General features: G+C 47.6%; 1 protein-coding gene across 1 annotated transcript in view; it reads left to right on the plus strand.

Moving 5' to 3' along the window:
- diaph2 (diaphanous-related formin 2) overlaps positions 1-21,777 on the plus strand; it is a 442,997-nt gene that overhangs the window by 137,836 nt on the left and 283,384 nt on the right. Inside the window, 6 exon segments of the mRNA XM_035408002.1 lie at positions 967-1,077; positions 2,805-2,917; positions 9,331-9,447; positions 15,599-15,717; positions 17,911-17,975; positions 18,941-19,045. Of these exon segments, the coding sequence (XP_035263893.1) occupies positions 967-1,077; positions 2,805-2,917; positions 9,331-9,447; positions 15,599-15,717; positions 17,911-17,975; positions 18,941-19,045 (630 nt within the window).

A 21,777-nucleotide genomic window follows, 5' to 3' on the forward strand; every position in this document is an offset into this window, starting at 1 on the left:
AAGAAAAAACACTTACCCTTAAATAAAAATGAAATAAAATACCGGAGAGAGAGAGACGAAGTCCCCACGGGCTCTTAATAAAACATGGCGGGCAGCGCGGCCGCGCCCGCGGAGAGTAACGGCGGCTCCTCCTTCAGAGGTCGACCGCGCGCATCCTTCAGCCGCCATCGACCGCCGTTCACGGACCGTTCACCCCTCGCGACTAGCGGCCCCCCGAATCCCCCCCCCCCCCCACTCTGCCCTGAGTCACCCCCCTCACTGCCCGTGAGGACCCATCAGCGGTCCTCCTCCGCTTTCTCCCGATCCAATAAATCAATTACAAATGCACAGCTGTTCAATAACCACCCCCCCCCCCCCCAACCCCCCCTCAAACGAACCACCCGCGGTTCCCTACCTCTCCGCTGCTCTCCGGGTCTTCTTCTCCTTTTCCTTTTTCCTCCTTTCTTCCCTCCCTCCTCCCCTCCCTCTGCTCCGGGGCGACCTCTCATCTCCGCGTGCGGGCGGATTGCGCTGGGGCGCGGTTTCGTGAGCCGTGCGTACCCCACGCGGAAAGGCCAAAGGCCCGCCCGCAGAAATGCAAACGGTGCAGGCGCCTCCGCTTCGGGGCGCGTGTCTTTAAGTTTGCCATATGCCCTTATTGCGTTCATTCATTACGCCGCCAGTTAAGATGTATTATGTTGTCTGCCGTAAACCAAACAGCAAATCAGTTTGCGCAGTGATTAATAATGATGAGGAAAGCCGCAAGCAGCTCAGAAGGCCAACGAAGCAACAACGAAAAAAAAAAAAAAAAGCAGAAAAAGAAAATGTAAAATCTATGGCTGAATAATGTTTTGCTTCTCAGTTCATTGCCCTGCTGGGAGGTTATGGCACGTCTCTCCCACACAAGTTTATTTCTCTAGTTTTTTTTTTGGTAGGTTGCCAGTCGGTGCTCTAACTTTTTTTTTTTGGGTTTTGCGGTTGCCACAGGTGGCTTGCATGCAGCTCATCAACGCCTTGGTCACGTCGCCGGATGACCTGGACTTCAGGATACACCTGCGGAACGAGTTCCTGCGCTGCGGTCTGAAGAAGATCCTGCCGGTAAGGGGGGGGGGCGGGGGGGGGGGGGGGGGGGCGCTGTCTCCTGCTAATCAAACCCGTGATGCAGTGTAGGCTAACGCAATGTCCGTGTCACGTGAAACCTCGAAAAAATAATAAAAACAAAAAAAAGCTCTTAGGAATAATGGAAAACTCTTTCTTTTCCCCGTTTGAACCAGCTTTATTAATTGCCGAGTTGTCCAACACATACAGCGCATAGAGCGGAATGGGAACTTTCGGTGTGGAAAAGAATTTTTTTTTTTAAAAGCACATAAAAGGTTTCGGGATGACAGCGATTTTTTTGTCCCCCCTCTGTCTCGTTTGCGCTTATGAAAAACCTTGATGTTCGTCTGGAATAATTACCGCGCCGTTGCCGGGGCGATAGCGGGCGAGCTGGGCTCTCTCCCGCGCCGGGCGACGCCCGCACCGCGCACTCCCCGTGCTCCGGCTCACGTGACCCGGCCTTCCCTGTCCAATCCGCTTCAGCACGGCTTCAAAAAGTTCCGGAGCTTTCCCATTAACAGCTCCCTGTTTCCAGCGCTCTCCAGACCGGCTCTGTTAGCCCATTAGCGCTCAGGGAGAGATGCACACGAGCGCTCCCCGCTCGTCCACAGATGCTTCAGAACCAGAGGAGCCCCCCCCCCCCCCCCCTTGTGTCATCATCAACCGGAATGGATCTCTGCTCCGGTTGGACAGATCCACGCGCATCTGTTCGCTCTCCTCAAAAACGTCTATGTTGGACGTTTTTTTTACGATGCCTTTCATGGTAGCGTTATTATATTTGTCAAACTGCTGCTATTGCTAGCGCCATTGTTGTCATTTTCTCCCGTGCGTTGCCATTGTGATTTTGTGGATACTTATTCTCCTCTACAGATTTTTCAGCTATTCTGGTTTAAGTGCAGTTTTTGCCTCGTTTGTGATTTGGGTGTTTTCCTGCCCTGGAGACAGTGGCAGTGGCGCTCAAACAGAGCCCAAAATTCTGAAAGTAAAAAAACACACAGCAGTGTGCCCGACTTGCCCGACTGTCCCCTCCCTGCGCTGGCGCAGCGCGTGGCGTCTTCCTCTCCGAACCGGCGTTTCCCGAGACAGATGGCACGCCCGAAGAGGAGGGGCGCGGTGATTGATAGCTGGAGAAATTGGGTTACATTTGGCTCGGTGCCATCTGTAAACTCCGCTGGCAATGATTCATATTAAAGCGGTAAAGCACGACGTTTCGCTGCCTGGCGCAGACCGGAACAGGTGCGGGGGGAGCCCAGCGACTTCGCTCAGGTGGGGGGGTGGGGGGGGGGGGGGCGATGGGGAAGGGGGGGGGGGGGCGTCCGTTTCGTTTGCGAGACAGCGACCTGCTCTCTAGGGGGAGACAAATCCAGTCCCGGAGTGCTACAGATGCTTGTGGTCTTTGTTCTGTCTGAAGCCTTAATTGCTTTATTGAATCATTTATTAGGTTAAACCGATGCAGGTGACCAGGTGCTGAAGGCTCTGAGCATTTCTCTACCCAGAGACGCTTGGAAAAATGGGCCAGATTGTAGAACCAGGGGACCAAGTGTTTCTGAGTCTCTTTTAACTCCCAACCTCTGACACACCAAAGCACATCTGCTTCTCAGAGGAGTCTGTGGAGAGTTTTGGGGTAGCACAGATTATTTGGTGGTAGGACGGTTTCTAAACTGAAAAATTCTCCCTCATTTGGTAGTAAACTTTTTTCCCCCCCTCCCCTCCGTACGAAAACGCAGGAGCTGAAGGAGACGGAGGAGCTGGACATCCAGCTGAAGGTGTTCAACGAGAACAAGGACGAGGACGCCATCGAGCTGTCCCACCGCCTGGACGACATCCGGGCCGAAATGGAATATCCTTTAGCACCTCCTCACGGGGGCGGCCCGTCTCCGCGGGTTTCGCCAGGCCCTGGCGGGAAAGGCGGGGGTCGGGCTTCATTGGGACCGGTCCAATTGAGCAACGCCCGCCACCAGCGGTCCCCCGCCAGGGGCTCCCTCCCTCCCGACACGCCGACCGTCTCCCCCCCCCCCCCCCGCTCGCTGTCGTCTCTCCAGCTCATTACGGAGCTAAACACCCAGAACTGCGCACCCCGCCCAACACCGGCCACGCAAGATCCTTCTCTTAAAAACGCCGGCACATTTGTCAAAACCGTTCCGACATAAAGACTCTGTCATTGATGAATCTGTGTGTCCGCGGACAATCCGGCACACAGAAGAGCTCTTCCGCGATGTGCTGGATCGGGTTTCAACCCACGTACAAGACTTTCCGTCTCTGAGCCGGCAGACTTCTGTCAAACTTTCACTGCTCGCTTCAGTTTTAAAAGGGAAGGAATTAGAATACCGGTCTGGGCGAAAAGCATGTTTTCGCTCGCGGAGAACCGTCGAGTGATTGCGATTACATGTAAACCGTGTTTTTTTTCCCGCACCTTTTTATAGACGGGTCCTGATTTTCTAGCCCTTTCTCTTTTCTCCCTGTTTAATTTGACAGGCTTTTGTCTCGCTCTTTGAGCCTTGTTGAATGATATAGACAATAATTGGGCCTGATGCTGTTTCCCCCTTTACCCGGCTTGGGCTGCACGTTAGCCCACGTGTTGCTTTGAGCGTATCGGGCGTGTCGAGCTTGCCTTTGTAGGCAGACGCTGTTTTTCTCAGACACTGCTAAACAGCACGCGCTTCCTCACAAGTCTCACAGTCTGAGGCAGTCTTTCAGTACCCTTGTCCTACACGGTGACAGTTTCTGTTGTAGGGTGGATAATATATAAATAAATAATCAGGAGAACAACAGCAACAAAAAAAAAAAAAAAAAAGAACGGCTTGATTAAGGATTTGCTTGAGCAGCCTCCCAAATGAGGCAGGTCACTTTGGGCTCCAAGGGCAGCTCGGCATTGATCGGCACCTGTTGTGCCTGCCCCCGCCTTCATCCCTCGCTCTCTCGCTCTCTCCATCCTCCGCTCTCTCTCTCTCTCCTCCAGAATACCTATCCCCCCCCCCCCCCGCTCTCTCCTCTCAGCCCCCCCTGAAAGGCGGCGGCGGAGGAGCGGGCTCATGAATATTAAGAGGCGGAGCCGCATCTTCCTCTCCAGCCGGACCCGGTCTGGGCGCCGCCGAGGTGACTCCGGGCTGCTCATGAATATTAATGGGCGGTGGCACGGCAACGTGATTGATTGACCCTACCCCTCCGACTGCTCTACATCTCACCTCGAACGCCGCTCTGCAGCTCACCCCCCCCCCCTCCCCCGCCCCCTTCATGTTTATTCATGGCCCTCTACTCCACAACATTAGTTGTACAGGAGCAGGAAGAGAAATGTTAGCAGGTTTAACATTTCCCTTTGGGTTTCTCCCCTTCTGCAGGACTTCCGTCTGTCTCCTGCAGATAGAAGGATCTGGACTCCCCCCCCCCCCCCGACACACGCACACACACACACACACACACGTGCACACACACTTGCACATTCATACGTACGCACACAAACACACACACGCACACAGACACATACACGCACACACACATACACATGCGCACACACACATATACACACGTGCACACACACTTGCACATTCATACGTACGCACACACACACACACACGCACGCACACATACATGCACACACACGCACACACACATACACACACATGTGCACACACACTTGCACATTCATACGTACGCGCACACACACCCACACACATGCTCACACACACGTGCACACACACTTGCACATTCATACGTACGCACACAAACACACACATGCACACAGACACATACACGCACACACACATACACATGCGCACACACACATATACACACGCATGCACACCTGCGCACATACACACCCACACACAAACACACACACACACACACACACACACACACACACACACACACGTGCATATTCATACGCACATACACACACACATGCACATACATCATACACACACGCTCACGCTTGCACACATACACATACACACACACACACACGTGCATATTCATACGCACGCACACACATACACACACACAGACACATACACGCACACACACATACACGCACATACACACCCACACACATGCACACACACACAAACACACACACGCTCACGCTTGCGCACACACACACACACACACGCACACACACGGGCGCAGAAAGGGCCCTCTCGCTCCTCTTCATTTCTCCGCGCGCTCGTGACAGTAATTGCGTCTCGGTGGCGGTAATGTTAATAATCGCCGGGCGCTCCTCTCCGCTTCCTGCAGCGCGAGGAGACCGCGCTTTCTCCGACGGATGGCGTCTCCATCTCGCCTGTCCCGCTCGTAGGGTTTTATTACGGGAGAGCTCACTTAATTACCCACATTCTGAAGCTGGTGAGCGAAAACAGTGAACATCAAAAAGAGTTTCGCCTTAATGGTGGAAAACGTTCGATCGCAATAAACGAGTTTGCGCGGTTTGGAAAGTGTCGAGTGTGTGCGCGGGGGTGAGCCACACTCGTTTTAGTCCTGTGAAGAAAAATTAGGCTCGATCTTCTGTGTGTCAAATTAACGTCAACTTGACTTTAAATGTGAGCATAGTAGGAGTGTGAACCCTTGGCTTTGGAGAAGTTTGATATATATATATATATACCAATACATTGAGTTATGGCTGTTTCTGAAATCCAATCCTGTGGTCAGGCAGTACATGCTCCCATTCAGTTAATTGGGCTTATTTGAGCTGCAAATTTAGTGCAATTTTTTATGCCTTTTTAAAATCTGATATACTTTGGTTGTGAAATACATATTACATTTGTTATTCTAATATAGTTTTCATGGAGCCTTGAGCATTTTACAAATTTGTGGTGGCTGTTCGGTTGAGCTTAATTAGTTGCTCGATTAATTGTTCTTAGCCCCATTGAACAACTTATTACTCTATTAAAATGACAAAAATTAATACTTGTCCGCATTACTGATCTAATAGAGAGATTAAAATTTAAATGTCTTACGGAAGCAACTTTACTCATAACCCCTTTGTTAAAAACACAAACACTTTCCACAGCTGTCTATAACAAACTGCCGATGGTAGGTGCTCATTTAAAAAAATGTGAAATCCAGGTCTGTTCTCCTTGAATTTCCCAATAAGACCTACATTACTAAGATCTCTGCAGGACTGAAAACAGAATTCACAGAGCGGCTTCAGTACCAGAGTGTTTAGAGTCTGGGAAGGCGGAGTCTTACCTTAATACCTGCCACAACTGACAGAGCCGCAGGCTCCCCAAGAGAGACTGATTGGCCAATGCTTGACCTGAAAGTCTTTTTATTACGGCCATGGTAAAGCATTTTAAAGCCCCTGATTGTTGTCACATTTTCATTTCACCTTGATTTATACTCCTATAAATAATGTGATTTTCTTTCTTTTTTTAACCCTATTTGCTATTACACCCCCTTGCATGTCGTTAAGCTCATTTTAAATTCACGCCTATGTCATCATAAGATCAGAGATGATATTTCTCAAGGCTTCCACTCATTCAGTTTTTTCATATTTTATATCTCAGTTTCTCCTCAAAGGAGCCTATAACATACAGTTTTATTACATCTTTTCCCCAATTACAAATCTCAGTTTTCATGCTGAAGATAGATGGGGGAAAGCATTTGTAAGAAGATTCTTTGCTCTCTTCTCATACTCGAACATACAGAACATGACAGCCAGAAAGGCCATCGCTGCAGCACTGCGTCAATATCGTCAGCTTCGTCACGTTTCTGAAAATACACGCTTGTAAATTTCCCCTGTCACTTATTCTGAAACCGAGGGAGTAGTTTCTCAATCTTAGCATTTATTTATTTATTTTTTATTTTTTTAAAAGAGGAGAGTGTGTGTATGAAAATGTGGAATCAGGTGCCCCGTATTCCCGGAGGTCTGACCATAGAAACACGGGGAGCGAATGCAGCTGCGCAGACTTCGAAAGGCTCTCGCGCCTGGTCCGTGCGCCGCCCCACAGCCATCTTGTAAATCTTTCAACAGGCGCTGTCAGGACGCACACTACATATTATGATGGCAATCAATTTTTCATCAGCCCCTGCTTAACGCGCCGAGAGTTATTCCTGTCTGCTCTCTTTCGCCGTCGCGTGTGCGCTGATTTTAAAGAAGCCTCTTCATTTGAGGCTCTTTTTTATTTATTTATTTTTTTATACAGCTTTCGAATGAGAAGACAGAAATCCGTGTGAATTTTCCGATCAGCCAAACAAACAGTTTGAATAAACCACAGTTTTTATGGGCTGGGCTGGGCCGGGCTCATTTCCTGTCAGTTTAAACGGACGGTTTGACAGGGTGTCGTAACTGAATATCGGGTGGAAATGGCGCTGTAGATTGTCTGAAGTTTTTTTTTTTTTTCCAAAAAAATTTAATTCTCTTTTCCTCTATTTTATAATCTTTAGTGATAAAAAAACAGAACTTCCAGCTGCTTTTGTTAAGCATTTTGTGCCGCTGGAGTTGACAGGTACTAGTGACAATTTATGATCATTTTCGAGACAAATAGCCACCATCCGTCTTGTGGAAGTGGACATAATTGTGAAATAATAAATAAATAAACAGATATGGCTGTTAAAAAACAGGACAATGATTTCCATCTGTTAAAAACCGCTATTTTCAGCCTGTTCCCTAGGGGAGAGTCATCGGTGGACACATAATCAATATCGTTTGCAAGTTTAAGAACACGTCTTTTCTTTTCCGAGGGCAAGAGATGGCCCAATCTGAGCACTGGATTTCAGCAATATTTTCCATCGACGAATACATTTTTCATGATTGCGGGTTTAAATATTCATACCTATTTGATTAATTTCTCGCTCCTTGAAAGGAGGTGTCTGACAGGTAGACTTCAGGGAATGTGTTTATTGCGAATTCCCCCCCCCTCCCCCTCCCCCCATCCTTCCCCCACTTTAAGGGAATGTGTTTATTGCACATCACCCCCCCCCCTCACTTTGTGTTTACTCTTCTTCTTAAGAAATGAGCTCCCAAAAGGGAAAAAAAAAGTGTTAAAATCATTACAAGTTCTGGTTATGCGTGATGAGGCCTGTCTGAATACTTGATGGAGGGGAAAAGGTAAAAGAGATATTGAGGGATTACTGAGACGTGGCCTCGGAGTTCGGTTTAAAATGCGCGCCGAGCGCCGCTAAATCAGACGATACATCAAACGCCGCCGCCGCGGAAGACAAGAAGACGAAAGCTGGCGAGCCGTGAAAACCTGCGAGGAGAACCTGTCTGCTTCCCTTTTTTAAGGGTCAGCAAGTGTCAGAACAAAAAACATCGCCAAGCCCGCCAGCCAAATAGGCGGGAAACTTTTTATTTTCTTTGTTTTTATTAAATATTTAGGCTTCTTAAAAAAAAAACTCACTTTATTGAAACGTTCTCGCAACTCGGAACGCCTCTTCCAATTCGGCAAATTTTGCATGCATAAATGGATTATTAGAAATGTCGCAAACCCCCCCCCCCCCACCCCCCATCCCCAGCCCCCCCGGCCTTTCGAACGCGCTCGCTCAAATTGCCTCTGATTTTAAAACACGTTGTCTGCGAGGTCGTTAGAAAAAGAAAAAGCGCCACAGAATGAGTTGTGATTTGTGGCTGCGCATACAGAACGCAAATGGAGCTGTGGACAATGCCCGCGTCCAAATGGTAAAAAAATGGATTTGGTTCTGCGCAATTTAGCCCCGACGCGAACGGGCGAAATAAGGACACGCTTTTCTTTCTGAGCGTATTCGCGGTAATTCCTCAATTTGCGTGTTTTGCCGAGCGTTCAGAAGGAAGACCCGTCAATGTAATGATTTCCGCATCGAACAAGGAAAACACGGGGCCCCATCACACTTGTGTTTTTTATGGGGGGGGGGGGTCGGGGGGGACATTCCCTACCTTGTCGTCTTGGCTCGGAGCGGACAGGTTGGAAAGTGGGAAGTGAACGTGTGGGACATCACAGCCTCCTCCCTGACAGCCGCGTGTCACCACGGTAATGGGGAACACTTTTTCATGGCGAGATTAAGCGTGTGCATCCCCCTCCACCCCCCCCCCCGCCCCCTTCCCCGTGTACTGTAAGCAGAACTCTTCTTCTCGGCTTCTTTTACGAGGTTTACATTCACGTTTGAGTTGCTGGCAGCTCCGGCTCTGATGAAACTGAGACAGGCGCTCATTGATGTGCCAGAGTTCTCGAAAGCTATCAAAAATGCGAGCACCTCAGCAAACCGTGTTTCGTGTTGTTGTTTTTCTTCCTCCTGGTTTGACTCAAAAAACAATGCTGCGTCCCTTAACCTGTTGTGCACCGATATGAATGAAGTCTACCATCTGCTGTCCAACATGGTGAAGGACACGGCGTCGGAGAACTACTTCCTGTCCATCCTTCAGCATCTTCTGCTCATCAGGAACGACTACTTCATCAGGTGAGCTCCGCCCTCCCTGCCTGTCCAGCTGTCACTCAAACCCCTGACCGCCCAGCCCCTGGAAAGGTCCCACTTAGTGGAGAGTTACCAAATATGACATTACAACTCCCCTTTAAATGGACCTTTTAAACGCCACTGGGTCCAAGCATCACACCCTGTCCGAAACAAACACAGCCCCTCTTTACTGTTTATTTACAGAATTAAGGCATGGTATGATCAATGCGCTGCTTGTGGCGCATTGAGTGAGGGCCACTGTTTCAGATGGAATAGGGGTATTTGGGAGGGATTCAGTCGGCGTTCATTGCTTGGGTGACCCCTGTTGGCTGTCCGGGCGCCCGTGGTTCGCTCTCGTCACACGCGTATGATTGGGTCTCCTCAGCCCCTGCTTTGAGGCTGCAGTGTGATCGGAAGCACCTGCCTGGCACCACATATTTCGGAGGAGAACCGCGAGTTGTCTTCACTCTCTCGAGCCAGCAGCAGGGGGCGTATATGAGCACGCTTGCAAATTGGACATCCCAAATTCGGGTGGAATCATAGATAGAGATAGAGAGAAATTTGTATAAAAGGAAGAAAAGGTAAAAATTTTAAAGTCAGAAAACTGCAGTGTCTGTGCACGCAAGGGCAGTGATCAATTCACTGCTGCGTCAGACCTTTTTCAGGAGAAAATGTTTTAAAAAGAGAGGAGGGGGATGGGAAAAATAGTTTACCATAGACAAGTTGCTACTCACTTCCAGCGATGAATAATGTATTCCTCAGCTTGTTGGAGAAAGTGAGGAGCAGAAAACACATTAACCGACTCGTGCAGAAAAGTCCTCCTCAGCACTCCTGTCTGTCCCTGTCTCAGACGCCAGGGCCCCTCTCCGACAGCAAGAAAAAAAGATCACTCCAAATGCTCATTAAAAATGCATGCCGTTATTAAAGATAAGCTTTTAAAAATACATTTTTACTCCTGAGCTAAGAAGCGTTCGTCGCTGCGCTAGGTGTAGCTTTGTCTCAGGATGCTCTGTTCGGTGTTCTCAGTTAATTACTTCTCTGTTGTGAGCTCTTTGAACCAGCGAGCCTTATTTTGTTGGAGATTAGAATGTGTTGTTGGGAAACGACGTCCGTGGCGCTCGACGAAAAAAGAATCCGCGAGATAACCTTGAGCCCCGTTGGCCCCGCCCCCATCGGGAGCGGTGGAGGGAAGTGCGGCGTTGTCTCTTCCTGTCAGGCCGGATGAGCGGATAGAGAGAGCGCCGCGTCCGTAGGTGTCGGAGACGGGCCCGCGATCAAAGACGCTGGGAGCGCGGAGGTGCCGCCTCGGATACGCCAGCGGGCGGATGAGTTTGTTTCAAAGGTTTTCTCCGCGATCTGAAATGCCAAAACCGTGGCCCGAGCCATGATTCGGCGGTCATCCGATCAGTTTAGTTTAGCCGTTCGCGCGGCGGCGTGTACGCTAGGGGCTTTGCTGTTGCCTCGCAAAATAAAATTCAGCGCGAGTGAAAACTCTGTTTTTATGACTCCTTGCCATCGGTGCATTTGGCACAGGGCCAATAATGAAGTTATTCTGTGCAGTGGTCAAAAAGTCTCAGTCTGTTATGTATCATAAAGTTGTGACACTAATCCTTGAACCTTTGACCGAGTGTAATAATGTTTGTGGTAAGTACATGGGGGCATTTATTCTGAAAATGTGAAACTGACACATGACATTTTGATAAGTGAACAAGTATATTTCAGGAAGTATCTCTGATAATGGCTTAAATTTGCTATCGAGAATAGTATACAATTTCAGTGATATATTCGGATCATTACAGATTTTTTCACGAAACTGTACATTAATACATAGTTTTTGAAAGTCTAAAGAATGCTAACGGATGAACTGATGGATTTTAGTTGGCTGCTTTATTGGAGATAACCTTTGCTGTCTAGCCATTATAATTACCTAATCATTCACCAACTTAAAATAACACAAGTTATACAAATGATTGTATTTTGATGAATGCAATGTCAGGTTTTTGAGACAGGTGTGATGCAGTTGTACCCAAAATGAATAACCTGCATATAGCTAAGCTGGAACAGGTAGTTACAGATGTTCTCCCTTCACTTTCCTAGAATCATTACTCTGTAACTCAGAATCTAATAGAGAGAGAGAGTGATGTGACCTTAGGTTTAGTGGAGCTAGCCTATAATTATTGCTATTACTGCTTTTACTGCTACTACTGATAATGCTAATAAAAATCATCATAAGAAGATTAATTGTACTGTTTTTATAAAACTGTCTAAAGTAAAAAGACGGTGTTATGCAATACAATAATAATTAAAAGTGTTTTCTCTTTTTAAATGACGGTCAGAGATTAATTGTTGTTTGACAGTCACCGACCGTTAAACAATTAAGCAAAAAAAAATGAATGGCCACAGACACGCAGGTAGAAGAGTATGTACACTGCCGTTAGCCCCGCCCGTTTGAATGGCACCGACTCTGTGGAGCTCAGCGATTGGTTGGGGCGGAGTGAGGGACAGCGTGGGGGGGGGGGGGGGGGGGGGGTGGCAGGGGCGGGCGGCGGCGTGGTGCTTCGGGGACCGGGGGCTCCTCTTCCTCTGCCGGGCGCTGACAGTTCTGGGTCAGCCGCTGTCCCTTATCTCCGCCCCGGCTGTGGAACTCGCGCGCGGACGTGGCGGAGAGAACAGGACGGCTTATTCAGGCGATAATTTGGCGCGCGGCGTTGGTGACGGTCGTAAGCCGGGGAGCCTTCGCCGTGGAAAAAAAAAAAAAAACCCCCATCCTGACCGGCCGCTCGCCGCTCACTCGACACCAGCGGGCAAATCCGTCCCTGTTGAGCGCAGTCTATCTTTCCCGGGTTCATGCATATAAATCATGCCATTCCGTGGTTACTCCATGCAGGACATTCCAGATTTAAAGTCGGGCTCTTCCGCGAGATGTGTATCTACAAAATAAACACAGAACATAAATATATACCGGTTGACCTGGATTTAAAATGTATTAGGAAGTGTCATGCAGTAGATAGAAGGAAAAAAAAACCCAGCATACCATAATTAAGCAACATAAAAGCAATAGTAAGTACATTATGTCATCACCTGCTAAAATAGTAGTTGTTATGATAACGTTATCCTTATGAACAGTATCATGATAATTTTCATTAAGCAGATATGCATATTCCAGCCATAACTTTACTTTACACATGCATATGACAATAATTAATGGTAATATTCAGTCACTTCTAACCCAGACATAACAATATGAAGTTGAATACAGGATACAATTAAATTATTTTTTATTATTCTTTTTAAATGGGGACTGTACTGCCTTGTATCTAAGGGATGAACTAAGGGTAACTCAACCTCATGCTGTCTATAGTGCAAAAAATGAAGAATTATTAATGAATGAAATAAGCCAAGTTGTTGGCGTTCGCACGTGCGTTGTCCTAGTTTCAGACCTGATTTTGTAATAATAATCAGGGCTCTCTTGCAGTGCTTTTACTAGTGCTGCTTCAGGATGTGACTCTCGCTTAATTCAAAACATTCCACTTAGCTGATTCACTTGACATTGCTGCATAATGAATATGGTAGCTGTCTGGTTCATGTTAAATAATATAAGAACATGACCCTTACGCCAAGAAAGATGCTTAGATGCAGTTTAGACTTTACAAGTAGTTTATAGAAGGGCAAGTTAGCATGCTATTTGTGCTAATCTTGTGCCCCCCCCTAAGTCAAATGCTTCTTAAAGCGCTTATTTTAGGCATACTACTCAGGTAGAAGCGTAGCAGCTAAGAAAACACAGTGAGTACTTGACCGAGAGCGGTCAGTATTGATTCCATCAAAAAAATATTCAATGCATAAATCTTGGTACTCTATGTCCACCTTAGAGGAGTGATTGCCTTCCATTGAAATTACTTCTGCAAAAATAATTACAGATGAAGTCATACAGATTGGTACACATAGAGCATTGTTTGTGTATAACTGCTACCGTACAGTTAGTCATTAACAGCTACTATACATTGGTTTATGCCAATTCATGTGACCTTATTGTAAAGTGTTACCAAAAAAGAAAAACTATATAAAAACAGCAGCGCTCACTTTTAACAACCTTTGACTTCCTTGTCCATGACATGGCCCTGTTGTGATCTCAGACATCTGAAGTTCCCTGCTGAGGCGTTAGTGTCTCTCAGAACCTGGAGGATAACACAGGGTAACAGACAAAACTAGCCTGGAGAGGACAGAGTGTCCTGGGATTTCTGCCGCTCCTATTTTAGACCACCTTTTGATTTCCCTCCGTTGTCAACACAACGTGTTGCAGAGCACCTTACCATCCACAGTTTAGGGAAGCTGCGAAACCTTAAAAAAAAGACCAAGATGCCAAATGCAAGGCTGAGTAATCCAGAAGCAGTGTTTTTACTCAGTAAAGACATCGGGAGAAAAAGTGACACGCGATACATTTTGTGTATTGTGAATTTGCAAGTCTGGCTTTGACATCGCTGTATACATAGTCAATTTGTCCCAGTCCAACACAATATCATTTTTTTTTTTTAGAAGGGTTGCGAGACAGAGTGGGAAAAAAAGAAAAGAAAACTCTAGTGGGAAGAACTGAAGTGAGTCGGGAAAATATATCAAGCAAGTAACTGGCGAGCAGAGGCCCTGTCACCGCCCCCAGTACGGAGATCCTGTTCCCAGACAAGCGTGGCCTCGTTACAGAAATCAGCTTTTAAGTGGTGCGGAATCGCTCTGCAAGTGACCCGTAGGTTTTAATTACGCCATCCATTTCAAACAGAAAGAATGGGAGCTCTCACATTGTGCCTCTCTCCCAGACCTCCAGTATCCCAGCAGCACTCCGCCTCTACATCTTCATCTCCCCCTTCATCTCTCTCCTTTTTTCTTCTGCCGAGACACGCGTCTCCGCCACATTAAGGTTAATGCGTGCGTTTGCTGAGCAGGCAGCTGACACGTCTTACGTTTGACGTTTTTGAATCTGCCGCATACGTACGGAATCCAGGTCAAGCGGCTTTCTGAAGGTTAGGCCTGCGGTGTGTGTCAGCCGATGGGAACTGTTTGCAGCTCTACCACTCCACCCCTAGGCTGGCAGTAATGGACAAGTGTAATAATGTTGGATGTGGTGCTGGTGTGACATGTTAATTAATGAGCTGTTACTGGGTTCTTGAAGTGAGTAATGTAAGATTTTAAATGAGATTTAATCACTCGTGGCAATAATAATAAAAAAGAAATTCTCACAACATTTTTCAAATGGTTTAAATTAACTGCATCTGCTGTGACCAAGAGTGGCAAATATATAATTACACGTCTTCAGGTGAAGATTTTCAGCAGGGAAAGAAGAAAAATAATCTTTGGATTGGGCACAACCATTAAAATGCGACCTGCGTTCGCTGTGGCGGGGGGGGGGGGGGGGGGGGGGGGCGGGAGGGAGGGGGCGGAGGAGGAACGCATTTCTATATTCAAAATTGCATGTCTGCTAGAGCCGGTCAAGGTCATGCTTGGGACATAATTATTTGGCAGTGTGAAGCACGGCGTAAGTTGACACTGTGTTTGCTAAATGTCACTTGCAATTAAAATTGATAATCTAAATGGGAAAAGGTCACACAAGAACGTGTGTGGTGTGACCAAAGTCTGAAAATAAAATAAAAAACCGAGCTCGCTTCTGACTTTCAATGGTAGCGGTGATTTTTTCTGTCTCCCGTTGTGATTTTTTTTCCCATTGTGCTTTTAATTGCTGGGTTTAGATACTGATTAGATTTGTGTCCCAGGTTTAATTGGCCCTCTTAATTGGCAAAGATGATTGTGAAAATATCCGTGGAGTGGTTGTTGAGTTCGGATGTGGAGTCACCTTAAGTGCTGAAGGTCACAGAGTGGGATGTTCGCTGTGTCCTTTCAGAGTTTGATGGGCACAGGAGACAGGGGAACGGACTGAATACAGTTCAGGAATTTTAATTTTATATACGAAAAGAAAATGTACAAACACACTGGAAATCATTAGTGGAATACCCGTCCTTCGGAAGAAAAAGGTGTGAAACGAGTTACATCTGCACAGTATAAACTGTTCGGTGTTACTTCGACTCTAACAGATAATATTTGGTCCCACTCTGGACCACTTGTGGCATGTTACTGTGTGGTGACAGGCTTGTGTCCCTCTCTCTCCTCTCAGGCCTCAGTACTACAAGGTGATTGAAGAATGCGTCTCCCAGGTGGTGCTCCACAGGAGCGGCATGGACCCAGATTTCGGGTACAGAGAGCGGCTGGACGTGGACTTCACTCTCCTCGTCGGTACGTCCCCCAGGCGTCCTGCCCAGCCCCGTTTTTCCGGTCTCCACTCAGTAAGCGGGCCCCCTCAAGCTGCTCCACTCCCGGAGTCTGGGAAGTGGTTTAGAGTCGACGATCGGATTTGAATCTGATCCTAACGCGTCTTCGGTGCGTTTACACCTGTTTTTTTATGTGGATAATCCCTGTCTGGATACGACCCGGGTGCTGAAGAAGCATGAAACGACCTGGTGTAAACGGGGCCTTGGGTGGTGACGAATTCCTACCGCGAAAATGGCGACTTGTCGTGAGCCCGGTTCTCTTACCGCTGGACACAGGAAAACAGAACACCGGCCGATCGGGCCGCTATTTCAAATCCACTTTCACTCTGAATCGTTTAATTAGCCTTTATTTCACCCGAAAGCGATGAGCTGTGGCCGCATACTGCACACGCGCTCGCGGTGAAAACGTTTTTACCGTCGTCCAATAGAGGAGGGGACCGACGTGGGATGAGAAAATCGATAAGCAGTTAGCCTACACGCCGCAAAGCATGCATTTACACGTTTAGACATAAACATAACGTGGTTCGGTGGCGTCTTTCCAAATTTGCCGTATTTCATTTTTCACAAACTGGAGCCGAGACGTGCTCACAGAGAGACCGAACGGCACTTTTCTCTTCCGTTCTTTACCAAGCGTTCAGAGGAATGTGATTTCCGCGACACGCTCTGGCAGACGCCTACGTAGCCTGCCATTTGAGAGCTGATCAAGGAGCGTTTTTCCTAGGTCCATATCACAAGCTCACTCGCTTGTCTAAACCGTCATCAGATCAGCCCTACCAATACTACTTAATACTTAATAGTGGCGCTCTAAAAATGCGTTTGATCACTTTAGCGTTTTTGTTAACGTTTAGCGATTGATGTTGCGAAGTCGCAACCCAAGAGCCAACGAGGAAACTGAAATCCAGATTAATATCTCTGTAAAAAAAAAAACAGCATGGACACCGGCATCCAATCTCCTCGAGAAGTGACTAATACTATTAAAAATTCCCTGCACTGCAAGACCGGTCCCTGTAGAGTAAAACCGATCCACAATGGAGACTTAATCCTCAGTCAGGCTTCTTAGGCAACATCTCAACGAGTGCGCAGTACTGCGCGGCAAATGCCGAAACACACCTTTTTTTACTTTTCTTTGCTTTTTTTTTTTTTGGTCGCGAGATGTGACGTCTCATTTTCTAATTTCCCGCACACAACAGATAATTCGGTTGAAAGGACCGTCTGAGCTTCGCGTCGTTCCTTTTTTTAACGTCTCTCGTCCCGTTCTGCTTACGGTGTTGTTTTCTAGTTAACTTTGCTCTCGGCTTCTTCTCCGCTCGACGGGACCCAGATCTTCCTCCCCTTTCGGGCGCGCGCGGCAGCGAAAGCCGCGCCTCTCCGCCATGAAAGATTCAGTCCGGCGCCGGCTTTCGTCTCGCTCGTTATTTCTTTCCCGCCATCCCGCGAGGTGCTGAGCTGCAGAGACACCTGCAGCCGCTCAGACGCGCGAGATAAGGCCGTGCTAATTACACTTAAATAATGCAGCATTGTTATTGCCCGTCTTTGGGAAGAGCGCGCTTCGCGAAAAGCCAGCGCGGGGCTTCGAGGTTCGCTCCGCGCTTCGCTTTCGTTCGTCATCGTTTGGGCGGAGAAGCGATTAGAAAAAAAAAAAAAAAAAATGCAGAGAGTTCTCCTTGCTCGGGATGATGTGTACAATCATCTGATTCTGCGGGAGGGAAGGTAATGAAATGCGTGTGATCGCAAACGCGTTGTCCCCCGTTGGATTGTGTCGCAAACGCTTATGGATCTTGTCAACAAAGCCTCATTAAAAGTTTTTTTTTTCTTCCAGGTTTCTCCTCAAAACAATTTATAGCAAATTTACTTCCTTTTTTCCATCTCACTCTTAATGAGTCGAAAACAAATGTTCCAATACATTTTTCCGTCTGCAAATCACATTACAACCTGCAGAAAAGAGTGTAGACCTCTGGAGGAAAGCACAGGCAGGTTCCCTTTTCCCTGCCCAGGTTTTTCTGGTCCAGTTATTTCCTCACTGGTTATCTTCACTAAGTTCTATCTGGATTTCGACCACCCGGAATTGAATTTCGAGGACCAAATAGCCGTTGCGCATTGCTTACTTTTGAGGTTTTAAAATGTATTTATTTATTTTTTTATTATTTTTTCCATACAGACCAGTGTGTGGATAAAGCGAAGGTGGAAGAGAGCGAACAGAAAGCTGCAGAGTTTTCCAAAAAGGTAAGCTCCATAAATCACCCCGCTGGGCGGCTGACGCGCCGCCACGCTCCTCCCCCGGAGTTGAGAGACAGGTTATGGATTGCCGTGCTCTGATCAATGGCTGGCAGCGGGAGTACATGATCTGTATCAGTATTACAGGGATCAATGCTGGAGCTTCAGAAGCACTGCTGCCTGTGCCCCACTGAGCCTGCTAAAATATGTACAGACTATTCCAGAACCTTTTAGCCTAGACCAAGCGGCCGCGCTCTCTGGAGAAATGTTTTCCCCGTTTTTTATTTATTTTTATTCCTGTCAACCGTGTTTCTTGTGCTATATAGGAAATTATTACCCCTTTTGGCAAATGTAGATGTATGTGTTTTGACTGTGAGATCGAGACACTAAACTCTACGAGCTTAAACCGTATGTTTAATTTTATTTTTCCCCCAGAGCTCATGCAACCAAGTTTAAATGGGGGAAAAGTCTGCATTTACGAGTATACAAGTATAAATTTACATTAAACAGGAGAATCTGAACTCTGAACAAAGGAGATAAAATGCCATATAATCATTTAGCTTCATTATAGCGAGAGGCTAATATTGCTCTAATTGCCCATATTCCTGGTATACTCAGTGTTCTCTTGGAGATGGATACTGAAGTGTCGGACAGGTCTAGTTCTGTCAACCAGGCCCAATGCTTTTCTGAGCTCAGCGCATGCTGGCGGTTGCAAAAACCGTAACTCCAAACCCTAACCCTCCACACACAAAAGAATCGAGGCCTCCTCGGTAGACCAGACGGGGTCTCTCCCCACCATAGAGACTGGGGCTGGGGCTTTGTGCAGTGCTGGTTAGGGTGAGTGGAAGGGTGGGGGGGGGTATAAATATCGCAGGTGTAGGCCTATGATGGCGTATGCGGTGTGGCTTGTGGCCTCCGGGCCTCTGGGGGGCACCCTAGCGCTGAGCCCCCTGTTTTCTGGTGACGGTTCGCAGTTCGACGAGGAATTCAGCGCCCGGCAGGAGGCCCAGGCCGAGTTCCAGAAGCAGGAGGAGAAGATCAAAGAGCTGGATGCCCAGATCCGCACCCTGCAGGCACAGGTAAACGGGCGTGGTCTCTCTCTCACACCCCGCTCCAGAAGGGCGTGGCCTCAGCCAGCTGAGTCGTCCATCAGACATGGCCTATGAATGTGCAGCATGTGTATATAAACATATCTTATATGTTTGTTCCCAGAACAACAGTACATTGATTTTAACTCTTTAAATGCACGGGTTGAAGTTTGAGAGAGAGAGAGAGGAAGGGGTGGGGAGCTGAAAGACAGCCATATTAATATTTAATGATGTTCTTGACTTTACATTGTATCTGCACTGTGGGGGGGGGAAATATATTGTTTATAGCAGTGGTAACCAACCCTGTTCCTGGAAATCTTCCTTCCTTCCAACCCTCACACAGCTCACCTCATTCAACAGCTAGAGATCTCGCTGAGCTGCTGATTAGTAGAATCAGGTGTGTCAGGTTAGGGTTAAAGTGAAAACCTACATGATGGCATATCTCCAGGAACAGTATTGGTTACCACTGGTTTAGAGTGAGTTAATATCATAGATGCACTCTAGAGAGAGAGAGGGGGGGATAGAGGGAGAGATTGTGTTTATTACATTTTAGTAAGAATCCAAACTGAAATGGGCGAATGGGTCCAGGACTAAAGTACTTATTTCATTATGACTCAGGGAGCTGAGCTGCTGTCGGCTTTTTGTAAAGAAGTGAGAAGCCTTGGGGACGGTTGTTAGGAGAAGGAATCTGCTAATTTAGTCGAGTCAAAGCCTTCTGACTCCCTAATCACAAATATGAAACTGCTCTGAATGGGTATTTTCAGACATCTGAGATTATTAAATGTGATAAAGCACCATTTTTCTCTCCAGAATGTGTCCCATTGTTGAAATGTGTGAATCGGTGCATTGCGGCCCGTACAATGCAATCGTATCATCATGAAGGTGGCTCGCGTTTCCTTTCTGGCCCTCGCACTAGTGTTCCTTTCCCTGAAAATGATGACCATTTCCTCTTTAACCCAATTTCTGAATGATTTAACGCTGCGTAGAGACAAGGCGGTAGTTTTGCTTCTCTGATTTTTTTTTTTTTTTGTTGAACCGAATGAAAGCCGTTTCTGAAAAATGGCCGATCTCTGACGCTGAGAGTGCTTTGTGAAACCCAATCTGTTGAATCGGCGGACGCGCGAGTTCCCTCCCCGTGGTGCACCTGCACATTTCACCTTCCCTCTGTTCCCCAGACTTCCCTCGACACACGTCAGTCCCGGTAAAGCCCCTGTCATCTCGACCCGGCTTTTGTTCCCCCGCTCGACGTCAAACGGGCACGTTAGATCAGACCTCAGCTTGGCCTGGTTCCTGTAGCCGCTGCCCACCGCCCGGCCCGCACAGTTCATTTTGGGGGGGGTCCTCTTACTCGCCTTTCGTCTGACCGAAGGCCCAAGTGCTGTATCGCACTTTGGACCCACACTAGGCGTTGATTCACACATTTCTCTCAGCTCATGCTGGTCTTCTCACCGTGGCGCATTTGGAGAGCGGAAGTTTCGCGAGTTGAAAGTTTTAACCCGTGGCGGGTCAAACGTTCGTCGGAGCGGCAAAGCCCGGCCCGTGAGACTGGCTTCCGCTTCCTGCTTCCTGAAGGCGCTGTCAAAGTGAAGGCCCTCAGGCCCGAAGCTTTAACGGGCTTTCCTTCGGCAGGGAAACATTGCGGTCTCCTCTGTTCCACAAACAGTCGCATCAATCCCTTTTCTTAATGGCCCGTCCCCTGAGTGTAGACAGGAAAACAAACATGCGTGTATTCCCTGCGTGAAGAAGACACGCGCTCCTGGTCAAATTGAGCTTCTTTGACTTGCGTCGGCTTTTCCTTGTCGACACAGCGGAAGGAAAGCTTTATTGCTTCTGAAGGAAGCGCAGTTCAGTTAAAATGCTTTCGCTGCCAACACGCCAATGAAGTGCATCCGTTTCATCTGCATAGACACCTAACCGCAACACATACGCATACACTGTGGCTTACAGGCATAGCCTTCCATAGCCACATTTCCATCTTGAATACACAGGACTGAATATCAAGTGCATGCTATCTATTGCATAAACACAGCACCACTCTAACAAGCCATTGTACTCTTGTAGAGTAGCTTGGTGTTAGCTGTTTTAAAGTGGACACTGGGTCACTGCTTATTTTTACAGTGGTAGTGTTGAGAGGAAAAAAAGATAACATGGATATTACAATGTGATTATATTGCATTGTAAATGCATGCAAAGCAGAATAGGCTGAATCCTCTCCACATCACTCTCTGGATAGCGGTATATTTACCTATTCCCACTGTGAGAATGATAATTTTCTCCCAAAAGCGAAGGTTTGTGGAAGGAGAAGATTCAAGGGCTCTATAGCTTTAGAAACACTGTAAATCTTCCCATGGCCCCGTCTGTAGGCGTGACTGGGCCGTGTCCATGGTTTTTCATGCCGTTTGGCAAGTTCACCGAAATGCGCTTGCGAATAAAACAAAAACAACACTTGCATTTAGCTGGGAAGTCAAATAAGGATACGCGCTGACTGAAAGGCCAACGACTAGAAAAGCGCGACAGCTTACGCTCTCTCCCCGCCTGCGTCGAGGGACAAGTTCCAGAGAAGTTCAAAAATTGCGAAGTTGCCTTTTTGCGCCTCTTCACAAGATAGCATCGCCACGTCGTGCCGGTGGTTGAAAGACCCCCCCCCCCCATTTTGAGCTGCGCGGGCCAGGCGCCGCCTCGACACGGCGCTCATGCAACGACATTTCATTAGCAGGGTGGTA

The sequence above is a fragment of the Anguilla anguilla genome, chromosome 3 (assembly GCF_013347855.1).
Source record: "Anguilla anguilla isolate fAngAng1 chromosome 3, fAngAng1.pri, whole genome shotgun sequence".
NCBI classification, from domain to species: domain Eukaryota; kingdom Metazoa; phylum Chordata; class Actinopteri; order Anguilliformes; family Anguillidae; genus Anguilla; species Anguilla anguilla.